This window comes from Eschrichtius robustus, unplaced genomic scaffold, assembly GCF_028021215.1.
Source record: "Eschrichtius robustus isolate mEscRob2 unplaced genomic scaffold, mEscRob2.pri scaffold_749, whole genome shotgun sequence".
Taxonomy (NCBI): Eukaryota; Metazoa; Chordata; class Mammalia; order Artiodactyla; family Eschrichtiidae; genus Eschrichtius; species Eschrichtius robustus.
In genome coordinates this window covers 72,237-84,000 of record NW_027175625.1, presented here as the reverse complement: position 1 = coordinate 84,000, position 11,764 = coordinate 72,237, and the positions used below count along the sequence as shown (strand labels likewise).

The following is an 11,764-nucleotide window of genomic DNA, read 5'->3' as shown; positions in this document are numbered from 1 at the left end:
CGTGAAAGGCCGTGAGGAGCACGGGAGCCATCCAGGCACGAAAAGCTCCAGAACTGTGAGACGCTCAGAAAGAGCAAAGGGCTTAGGCAGCCGGTGTGTGTCCGAGGCCTTTCCGTGACAGTACTGCGGCCCAGGGGACACAAGGAGCGGATTCTACGGAGATTCCAGGGCAGGACTGCTAAACCCTCCCGGCAGAAGTCGCAGCAGCCCGGGAGCAAAGCCGTAGCAGAGGCCGTGTGCGGGGGCGGGGCGGGAGGAGAGACGGCGCCTGTTGGGGAGGTGCCCTCGCTCCTTCCGAGGGTCCTGCTCTGGGTCACACAGACGCCCCCATTTCCAGAACGCAGCACTCACAATCGCTGTCTGCCCACAGGGCGCGCACCCACTTCCCCTGCCCTCTCCAACTTGAATGAAAACTGAGAGAGGGAGGGAGAGGTGAACGCGGTCAATGTCTTCAAGTGTCGGCTGGCAGATGCCACGGACGCCCTGTCCTCGGTGCGAGTTTCTGACACCGGCAGGGCCCCCTTATTCCGCCACTTGGCAACTTGGACATTTACCCACGGCCGCGCGTGAGCGTCCAGGATGCGGGAGTGCTCTGCAGAACGCTGGTCCGCAGAAAGAGCTCAGAAAAGATGAGTTGCTATTAAACGGCGGCTGAAAGCAGAAACTGCTCCTGGGGGGAGGCTCCCGGGAAGTGCCCCCGACTGCACAACCTTTCGGGGTCACCTGTTCCGGGGGACACCTTGACCTTCAGGTGCTTGTGAAACAAAGACAGAATGTATTTTCGTGGAAAGAGGCAAGGTAAAGGCAGTTAATTCCAACCAAGAGGGAAACAGACCTCAACTGATTCTAGAACCACGGTTCGGGCTACGAAGATCAGTTGGGCTCCCTGGCAACTAGAAGCTGCTGATGGGAGGGAGGGATTCACGTGTCTGCGTCTGCCCACGTGCTCATTTTCTACCTGGAAAGACAGCGGAAGCCTCCTACAGCCTGAGGCCACATCTTTTCACTCGTTAGCATGCCTGTCTCTGCAAACCGCAGCTTTCCCAAGCCCTGGCTGCCTGACACGGAGATTTTCATCCAGCACCGGCCACACTGGAGGCTAGCCCACTGTGCTGCACCTGGACGTGGCGACTGAACACTCCTTTTGGGTCCAGGAAGGTGAAGCTGCATCAACCACACACAGCCAAGGGGGAAAGAGCCTGTCTGCTCCTCCTCCGTAACACGGACCCCCTAGGGATGCAGTAAGAGCTATGCAGCCAGGTCCCCAGGAGGACCACGGGCATGGTCCCCAGTGTGTGATTGCTTCTACTTCCTCCAATTCTAAATAAGCCTTTGTCAGTTCCAAGCAAAGGGAGATAAAGATGAGTTGAGCTGCAAAGACAATACTATTATTTTTCCTTTATATCGATACTTGAGAGTTTAATATTTCAATTACATGCAAGTAAGTCTCTCCCATTCATGTTATTTTCCTAAGTCCTTTCAGATAAATTTGGCAAAGATGGCAAGAACAGCAAAATGGAGTGCAAACGTAGCCCTAGGGGATCGAGGTCCAAAGCCCCAGTTACTTTTTCAACCCTTATGCAATACGTTCTTCCATGATTGTCACTGACGACTTGGCTAAGCACAAAAGATCATGGTGTCAAAGCCACGCGCTTTGTAGGATCTTCCCGTGTAACCTGAAACCACTCTCACCTGGAGTCCAGGGGGAGGGGTGCCTTTTCTGCTCCCCTTGTAGAGAGGTTAAGGTGCCTTATTAATGATGAAGATGATCATTTTGAAGGCCTATTACGTGCAAAGAAGCAAACTAGATGTACTACTGCTACGTGACCTATGGAGTAGTAAAGCCAGTAAGGTAGATGGTGTCTTGCATGCACAAAGAGCGGAAATGCAGACCCACTAAGAAATGTCCCAAGTTGCACTGCTGTGAAGGGAGGAGGAAAGCAGAGCAGCTCTTAGACTCGTTCTAGACACTGCCGGCCCTCTTGTGAAGTCACAGCAACAAAGTCATCATCAAACGCCACTGTCACTGAGTGCCGATGACTCGTCAGGCAGTGGGTGAGCTCCACTTACCCACTTACCGGCGGTGGGGAAAGGTTACAAACAGAGACTACGTTCTAGGAAGAGACCAACACTAGCAGCGATCGTGGGACTATAGGAGAAGATGTCCAATCTCCGGGACGCTCGCCGCGGCCCCCCCACCCCCACCCCGCTACAAGGAGGGAGCGAGCGAGCGAGCCCTGGGCGTTCGACAGCATCTTGCGCTACGAGGCAGACAGGCGGCCGCAGCGGCCGAACGAGGCTTCCGGGCGGTTTGCTCCACACCCCACGGGAAAGCCACACCCCGCCCCGCCTTCCAGGTCAGCCTCGGCCATAGTTACCCGAGATCGCCGGGAGGAGTGCCGTCGTCCAGATTGTTGAGGGCGTTTTCCACGCGGGCCAGGCGGCCGCACAGCGACAGCAGGAGGTTCACCACCTTGTCCAGGTCCCCGATGAACATGCGGAATTTGTCGAACTCGTTGGGCTTGCAGACGGCCTTGGCCAGGGCCTCCACCTCGTCCCCCAGCGCGCGGTTGGCCTGCATGTCCTCCCGCAGGCTCTGCCGCGCCTGCCGCAGCACCTGCAGCTTGCGACCGATGCTCTCGATGAGCTCCTGCTGTGGGCACAGGGCAGGGGACGCGGTCAGGGCCGCCTGGCGGCACCCCCTCACACATCCCGGATCTGCGGGCGACTCAGCTCAGCCGGACGGCAGCAGGATGGACGTTTTAAGCCCCAACGCTGCCGATGACGGGCACCCGGCACTTTGTCAGCATGGCCACGGCACATAACCAGCCTGGCTCCAGTAACTCCACCTGCCTCAAATGATAAACCAGCCTCTTCTTAAAACTTACAGTCCTTTAGATTTCAGACAGACATTCCCTGGCGTTTTATTCTAAATTCAGGTTCCAAGACAGTCTTTTCCCTCCCCAAACTGCCACGTGCAGCAGGTCAGCCAGTGGTGCCGTGTGGAGGAGGGCCCGGGGGGAGGACACGGCCCCCACCGGCGCGGGAGCTTACATTTTGCAGTCTTCCTTCACCACCAGCCCGGCAAAGTTCTTCAGTTGGAGCACATTCACGAGGAGACACTCGCTGGCACTGTCGTGCCTAGAAAATAAAATGCACGTTCACAGGCTGCAAATGCCCCACGGTGGAGAAATCCTGCTTGAACTACCGCAGTGGTCCTCACCCCACCCCCAGGGGACCTGTGCAAAGTCGAGAGACGTTTCTTACTGTCACACTGAGTGGAGTGGGGGGGCTACTGGATCTAGTGGGTGGAGGCCAGGGCTGCTGCTCAACACCCCAGAGGGCACAGGGCGGCCCCCAACCAAGAATGACCCAGCCCGAATGTCACGAGTGCCGAGCAACACTAGGATGACAAGGGTGAGCAAAAGAAAGCTGCTGGGATGTGAACATCCTGCCTCGTTCGCCTGAACACTGCTGGTTGCTGCCTTCACAGACACTGCGGCTAGAAACCAAAACGCTTAGTGTTGCACAGCACCTGGCTACCCCAGCTCCGGCGGGAACTTCCCCGAGGGCCTGACCGTGCCCATGGGGTGACAGTCCCCAGCTGTGACTCGGTGTTGGAGGACGGCAGTGGAGCCGCTCGTGCCCATCTCTCCTTCCCGCCACCTCTGTCCCTTCACCTGAGACCGCTGAGATGGGCCCGGGGGTCCCCAGGCCAGGGAGAAGCAGCCGGATCACGCGGGTCCCGCCACGCCTCCTGGCCTGTGTGTGGAGGTGTGAGTCGCCGGGCCGGGCGGGCCCCAATCTACCCGTCGTCTTTACGAGCAACAGGGAAGGAGCCTTCTGTACTCACAAGAATCCAACATGGATCTGGGGCCCCTCGTTACCGCAAGCGTCTCCAGGCACAGGCTCGTCGGCGTCCTCACTCCTGAGCACAACCGGAAAGGCACCGCGTTATTCCGAGGGGACCTGCTTACCTCGGGCTCCGCAGAAGCTCTCTCACACTAGGGGCGCTTCTAACTGAGAAGGGCTTTATTAAGTTGCGACATAAATAAATGCTTTAAGTGACTGACAGGGCACGGCAGGTCCCCAGGATCCATGACGTCACCTCCCAGGGTACCTGCTGACGAAGTGGCCTTTTTGAGAAAATACCTCTCAAAACCACACGTGCTATTCACGACAACGTTCAAAAACATATACTTTTAAAAGCTTTGCAGGGGGGACTTCCCTGGTGCTCCAGTGGTTTAAGACTCCGCGCTTCCACTGCAGGGGGCGCGGGTGCGATCCCTGGTCAGGGAACTAAGATCCCGCAAGCTGAGCAGCGCAGCCAAAAAAAAAAAAAACAAAAAAAAGTTGGCGACAAGTGAAATGCATACAGATATCTGAGCTGAAAAAATGACATCAAAGGTCTCAAACAAAATAAAGCCCACAAGGGATTTTGTCCTTGCAAAGTGATTCCTCCAGCTAAGGAAAGGGGACGGGGGGAACATCCATTTCTAGTGAACGTCCTTTCTAGAAAAGCAGGTCTCTCTCGCACACTGGTTCTCCTTTTCCGGCTCTACTAGGATCATGCCTTCCAACCCCCGGGGCCGGAGAGAAAGCAGTCGTCCTAGATGCCCGAAGCCAGGCCAGTCCCCAGACGCCACCTGGGAGGAGAGGGGGTCCGTGGGGATGCTCAGGGCCCCTCCCGCATGGAGAGAAGCCAGAAGAGCTGCACCCCGGAGACACACAGAGTGTCAAGCCAGACAGGTCTCGGCAGGGGTGCCTTTTGGGAAGTCAGCCCAGGGAGGCCAGAAGGTCAGCTTCTAACCTTTTGGTGGGAGGTTCAAACACGCCACTGTCACTGGCCAGCGAGTAATCGGACAGGCAGGCAGACACGCAGCGCACTCTCCGCTCCAGCCTCTGGGCGCTGTCTTCTCGGGGGGTCACTGCTGCAAGCGAGAGACACGGCCGGGCTCAGGAGGCGACAGCGCGGAAGCCCAGGGCAGAGCAGAGACAAAGGCACGAAGGGACAGAGACAGGCCAGCACGTGTGCAGATGTGTGTTTACATGCACTCTGCTCCAGTCTTTTCTTATATTGGAAAATGGAAGAAACAGGCTTCTGGCTACTTCTTTAAAAGCTCTTTAAATGATCATCAATCTCCTTTCACCTCCTTAATGAGCGCACAGGTCAGAAGGTGGCGGGAAGGCCTTTGGCGTGGCCCTTTGAGAGAGCGTCACACGGGAAGCCCGGGAGAGAGACTTCGCCTGCACGCGGATGGCAGCGCGCTCTCCGAGAAGTGGGAGGGGGGTGTTTCCTCCTTGACGCTGCTTGGTATTCTCCATACTTTATACAAGGCACATAGGCTACACTGCTTTATACTCAGAAGACAGAGTTTTTAAAAAGCATCAAATAACCCCCAACAAAATGGAGTGACTTTCAAGTCAGAGGACACAGAGGCACCCAGACTCGGCCTCTGCCAACGTCTCCATGACCCCTCTGCCGCTCTAACTGCAGCGCCCTCCTCAGCAGCCCTGGGGCCAGGCTGGCTTCCAGAACTGTCTCCTGGGATTAGAAAGGACCATCACTGGGCAGCTTATTTTTGTCTTGTATCTATTTAAACCAAGAGCCCAAGACAACCACTGACATTTTCCCTTTTACCATTTCATCAACTCTTTCTACTCCTTCCCTCACAGCAACAAGCTCCTTTTAATAAAAGCAATAGAAACAGGCATGTCGTCTCCCGCTGCTAAATGTGGCGACGGACACAGGAACCTCAACGCTTCTGAGAGAGGCACACACGGTTAGAACACAGGCTTAAACCACGAAGCCCCAAACTGAGCCTCACTCTGGCATCACAATGCCTCTTATTAATAATGCAGGCCCCTCTTGTCTTTCTATGTTCTCCGGCCATCTAAGCTCTAGAAATTGAAAATCTAGACACCTGTGCACCCCTGAGTTGAGGGAAATAGCGAGTCCACCAATGACCATCTCTCTTCTCAGCCAAATTATTATTCACAGCAACAATTAAACCCAAACACATTCATCGGGGTACAGAACAGACAGGGCTGTGGCCTTTGGTCTCACGATGTTAACGGCAGACAAAAGCCGACCTTTCAAAGGTCTGCAGCGCCCAGCGTGGGGGCCACCGGCTCCACCTCGGTCAGGGGCAGAAGCTGGCTCCGTCCTGGGGTGGCCGGAGGCACCGACTCTCAGATCGTAGATGACGACTCCCAAGTCCAGCTCTGCTCGTCACCCCCGCCCCCATGGAAGGACCCAGAGCCCCCAGCTCCGAATTGCAGAGAGAACCCCTCAGTTTGCTGCATGGAACCCCATCAAACACAACGGCTCACTACTTCCATTCCCAGCCCTGACACTCGGCCTTACACGCCTTTAAGGAAGTAACACCGCACAACGATCCAGGTAACTTCCAGGCAACCCAGTGGTGTGACTGACAAAATTTCTCTCTCATTGCAATGAAAGTGGATGAAGAGAGAAAGGAAATGGGGGAATCAACCCTCAGTGATCCTGGGCTTAGCACATTCACGGAGCAACTGGATGCAGGAGTTGACAGAAGGAGGTACGGTCAGCACCTGCCCTGGGTGAGAAAGAAAGCACGCGGCACATCCCCCAGTACACACCGCAACCGTCTGCTCTTGGGCTTCAAGGCAACGAGACGGAAAGTGGGGAGCAACGCCAGTGAAGTAAGGAATAAACAAGCTTCCACACATTCATTTCAGAAACCTCTGACCCTTCCATCATTGAACACAGACACACAGACACTGAGACCTAAGGACAGCAACGCTGCTTGACAAAAGGGAGGAAAGTATAAGGAAAATCACACCGTGGGCGAAGCTGCCAGCTGGCATACTAAAATAATGAAAGCGTTAAAGTCTGGGAAAAAATGCAAGGAAGAAAAAAATACGTCAAGCTCTTAGAAAAGTGCTTACGCAACTTTCATAGCCAGGATGAATACCGTTCAAACGACAACAACAATAATAAGAGCAACTGTTGAGCTACATTAAAGCACAGCTATGAGCTATGCCCTTCTTGACCACACCCTGACCATCCTAAATACACTGATTCACTGCACAAAGATGTGGCACAGCCTGACCAGCAAGGCGAAGGAGAAGTCCAAGGTCACTTAACAGTGAACGTTTCTGTCGAGCCGCATGAGAAAAGAGATAAAAAAAAAAAAAAAAGCACAAAGTGAAAAGACTGTAGAATTTAAGCCAACAATTTTAAACAGGGTATGAATGTAATAAAAAACATCAATAAACAGATGAACAAGGTCAAAATATTTACGGACTTATATTAGCAAATACCAGTGGGAAATGAAAATAGGAACGGATTTCAAAATCATGACACATTTGACTTTTAAAATGTGGGGAAGATAAAATTGTAGTAAACATGTAAAAACGGTTAAAGATGACAGTTTATTTCCCCACTCCCCTGCCCCACCTTCTGTCCCCTCAGGTTGATTTAAAACACAATGGGCAATTCTGAATTTTATGTTACTAAAAATTTTTCTCGCTAAAGCTTGCTGGAGTCAAACTTAGACTGTACTGTTCTTAGTCAGACTGGAGAGTGGAGGGAACTACGTGACCTCGGGCATCATAAATGAGGGGTGGGGTTAATATAACGAGTACTGAGATCCTCGCCAACTTTATGAAGCTGCGATGACTCTAGGCTTCATAAGCATCAAGGGAGGCAAGGAGTCACCCTGTGTCCATGCCTGAAGCTGCTCACCCAACCCAGCCCTGCGAGAGCACTTACCAAGACCCATTCACTAAGTCAGGTACCTCTAGTTTGTATTCTACTCAGAGTGTCATATATGAACGCACCACCAGGTGGCAGTATCTGACCACACCATAAGCAAAGACCTCCCAGTCTAAGAAGCTTGAAGTACTGTAACATCCACCACAAAGTAGGAAAGAAAAATAAAGAAATCAGGATCAGAAATTAAGTCAGCTCTTCTCCTTCCCACCCAGTCTTTCCCCTGGACCAAAAGCGGTGCTGGACCTTGTGTGGATTTTCTGCATAAGTAGACAGACACTCTTGTATCTCAGCCTTTAAAGAAAAGTTGGTATGGGGGGGTGGACACTGAGAAGAGGAAGCTCAAGCAACAACAGATGCACGATTCAGTCCTTATTTTGCATTTTCTTTTTTGAATAAACATGGAGCACTGAACCTGTGATTACAACAAAGAACAAAGTGAATAAAGTTCCCCTGTACGTGTGATGTGAATTACAGAAATAACGTATCTGGGGATATGAAAGGTGTGTTTGCAAACGCAGAGGGGGAGACACCAAAAACAGAGATGCCAAAAAGGCCCGGGGCTGCCGCAGAACATAATGGATCTCTGGTTAAACACATAAATGCTACGAGACTATTATCTTACATAGATATAATAACCCGCACGGGTACACATAAAAAAACCCATTCACCACCATTCTGTTACCTGTTGGAAGAGCCCATAAAGATCACCTCATTCAAGGGCACAGAAGCTGAGACTCAGCTCCAGCTAAGGTTGCGCTCAAGGTCGCACAGCTAGTGAGTCAACAGGGCAGGGAACAGAATCTGGGTATAAGCTGCTCGTTCGAAGCCATTTCTGCTACATCACCCTGGTTTTGTATTCACGTTTTATTTCCACCTTTTGCTGCTGACTGCTTAACAGTACATAACTAGGGTTTCTCAGCCTCGGCACTCTTGACATCTTGGCTGGATCATTCCAGCCAAGATGGGGACCATGCTGTGCACTGTAGGATGTTGAGCCTTGCCCCTGGCCTCCACCTACCAGATGCCAGTAGCACCCCACCAGCTCCAAAGTGTGACAACTGAAAATGTCTGCCAAGTATCTCCAGGGGTCAAAAACACCCCTGGTTGAGATCCACTATGCTATACAAATTATCTAGTGTTCGCCTAAATGGAATGTCTAAAAACAGTTTTGCTGTGCAAATAAAAATTAAGTGGGCTGAACTTCAGGAATGAGAGGCCTGTTCTGATCTTCTCTAAAAATTAAGGAAGTTAAAGTCGCTAGAGGTTGGCTCACAAAAGCACTCGGGGTGAAGATAAGGAGGGTTGAAGCCCAGACTCTGCTTTGTGCACCAGCCATCAGCCAGAATACTCCCCAGAACAGCAATTTGGTTTTCCATGTGGGCTACAAGCTGACAGACGCCGGCACCAAGCAGAAGCTGAATTAACACCAACTGGACGGATGAAATTCTCATGGCTACATGTTTCTGGATTTGAAGAGCAGCAGAGAAATCGATTCGGTAGAAAGGACTGATATTTTCACTCCCTCCGTGACAGAATTATGTTCTTGAAAAGTACAAGGACAGGGCTTCCCTGGTGGCACAGTGGTTAAGAATCTGCCTGCCAATGCAGGGGGCACGGGTTCGAGCCCTGGTCCTGGAAGATCCCACATGCCGCGGAGCAACTAAGCCCGTGCGCCACAACTACTGAGCCTGCGCTCTAGAGACCGCGTGCCACAAGGACTGAAGCCCGCGCGCCTAGAGCCCGTGCTCCGCAACAAGAGAAACCACCGCAATGAGAAGCCCGCGCACCGCAATGAAGAGTAGCGCCCGCTCCCTGCAGCTAGAGAAAACCCGCGCGCAGCAACGAAGGCTCAACGCAGCCAAAAAAAAAAAAAAAAGTACAAGGACAAAGGATGAAGAGATGAAGTCACAGGGCCAACGGAAGTAGAGATTTCTGCCGGGCCACAGCCAGACAGCAGTCCCAGGGCTGGTCTGAGGCGGGCACACACAGAACGCTGCATCTGGGCACACGCCCTGGAGAGTTCACGAAGGCCCGAGTACTTCTTTAGCAGCCTCCGAATGTGGAGGAACTGTCTCATTTTCGACAATTAAGTATATTCTGAGAACAAGTCAAATGCCTGGGAAAGACTACTCTGCCAGTTTCCATGACATTTCAAGGACCCAGGGCAAAAGCACGCAGAACGAGCGAGCGAGCGGGCGTGCGGGCCTCCTCTTGCCCTGGCGGGTCCTAAGCTGAGGGCTCACTAGGCCACAGCAGAGCCAGCCGGCTTCCGTGCGGATGCACGCGGCTTCCTCCCTGAACTCGAGACCTTTCCTCCCCGGCCCCGGGGCACCCACCGGACCCATCAGGACATACGTGCAGCCATGGGAGCGGCAGCCGCTTGGGGTCCTCGCTCGCGAGGTCCTTCCCCGTCCCCGGGGCACCCGTGCGGCGGCAGGGATGCCGCGCCCGGCGGGTCTTCGTCCCCCAAGGCGGAGGCCTGGGCGCGCAGCCTGTCCAGGGCGCCCAGGCCCGCCACCTCGAAGGCGTCCCCGAGCTGGGCCAGGGGCGAGTCTCGCGAGGCCGGGAGGAAGGGCGTGTCCAAGGGCGAGCTGGGCGGGGACAGCGAGGACAGGGAGGAGCGCGAGGACAGGGACGCCAGGGACTGCGGCGTGTCCAGGGAGCGCCTCTGTTTGTGCAGGCCCGCGGGGCCCGGGGCGTCCGCCAAGGGGGCGTCCCGGCCCAGGGAGTCGAAGGAGACGAGGTCGAAGCGCAGGAGCGGGCCGCCCTCGGCGTCGGGCTTCTCGTACTGCGGGAGGCCGTAGATGTCGGTGAAGCTGACGGAGCTCAGGGAGCCCCGGCTGGAGGCCAGGGAGCCGCGGCTGGAGGCCAGGGAGCCGCGACTGCTCCCCGAGGAGACGGTCAGGGTGCTGGCGGACAGGCTGAAACGAGAAGAGCAGCCTGGAGCCCGCGGCTGGAGCCTGCTCGTCCCCACTGCGAGCCGAGCCTCCGGTCTACTCCACGAGGAGCAAAACCGCCTCGGGCCCCGTTCACCCGGCGCCTCTTCAACACCTCGGAGCGTTTTAAGACACCCCTCCACCCCCGCCCCTTCGTGAATATTTCCTTTGTTTCTTTGATTGTCAGTAGAGAGCAGGAGTTAACGTCAAGGGCTCTTGCTCGAGTTCAAGTTCCAGCTCAAACTCAAGACTAGCTGAATGCATTTGATTTGGTCACGGGCTTTGCCCTTTCCCAGCCTCCCACCTTCTCACCCGGCGCTGGGATGACAGCGGTTCCTGCCTCAAGGCACTGTGAGGAGGAGAACTGAGAAAATAATACACAGAAAGCCCTTAACACTACACTTCACGATACGGTAAGTGCTTGAAAACTGGAGCTCTTACTGAGCATCCAAATCTGATCTTAAAGATATTCAGGCCTTTAAAAAATAATTAAAAGGGTATGTGTGCATCTATGTAGATGGATATATACACTCCTGATGCTGTGAGTTACAAAATCCTTCGATAAATGATTCATTACTCTGAAGTCACACTTGCTTCTCATATTCCTTGGATCATATATGAGCAGCTCCTCTTAAAAATATCGTGTATCCACACTTTCCTGTCCAGTGTTTACAACCACTGCAGGTTCTAAGTTCTGGGAGAGAAAGCCAAGCTAAAGGGAACTGTGAAGTTCACGGCCACGTCGTTATAAGATGATAATAAGTTACCCACCTTTGTAACTGGGACTGGAGATAGGACGTTAGGCGGGTGGCTTCTTCCAGCTGCATCAGGAGACAGTTTCTTTTTTCCTGAAGTAGAATCCTGTAGGTACAAAAACAGTCCACTGGTGGATTTCAAAGATGCCAAGTATATTTTCCTAATAAGAAATTCAACTGTAAATTCCCCCAAACTGATTGAGGTGTCAATGACTAAATTCTAAAAAAGCACATCCAAGGTCATAAACACCAAGATAACAGACTGTTTTTGTCTTGCTTAAAAATGTACCACTGGCCGCCTGAACAGTGCCTGA

General features: G+C 53.4%; 1 protein-coding gene across 4 annotated transcripts in view; it reads right to left on the bottom strand.

Moving 5' to 3' along the window:
* Nucleotides 1–2,384: 2,384 nt before the first annotated feature.
* Nucleotides 2,385–11,764, bottom strand: part of LOC137758223 (protein WWC3-like) — a 66,669-nt gene continuing 57,289 nt past the window's right edge. For 2 of the 4 annotated variants that reach the window (XM_068534432.1, XM_068534435.1), the window contains 6 exons: nucleotides 11,467–11,556; nucleotides 10,115–10,680; nucleotides 4,811–4,931; nucleotides 3,854–3,928; nucleotides 3,055–3,141; nucleotides 2,385–2,653 (listed from right to left, as the gene is read on the bottom strand). In XM_068534432.1, coding sequence (XP_068390533.1) covers nucleotides 2,467–2,653; nucleotides 3,055–3,141; nucleotides 3,854–3,928; nucleotides 4,811–4,931; nucleotides 10,115–10,680; nucleotides 11,467–11,556 — 1,126 coding nt within the window. In that variant the 3' untranslated portion in view covers nucleotides 2,385–2,466. The remainder of the gene's footprint in view (nucleotides 2,654–3,054; nucleotides 3,142–3,853; nucleotides 3,929–4,810; nucleotides 4,932–10,114; nucleotides 10,681–11,466; nucleotides 11,557–11,764) is intronic. The other 2 variants (XM_068534433.1, XM_068534434.1) reach the window with 2 other exon arrangements.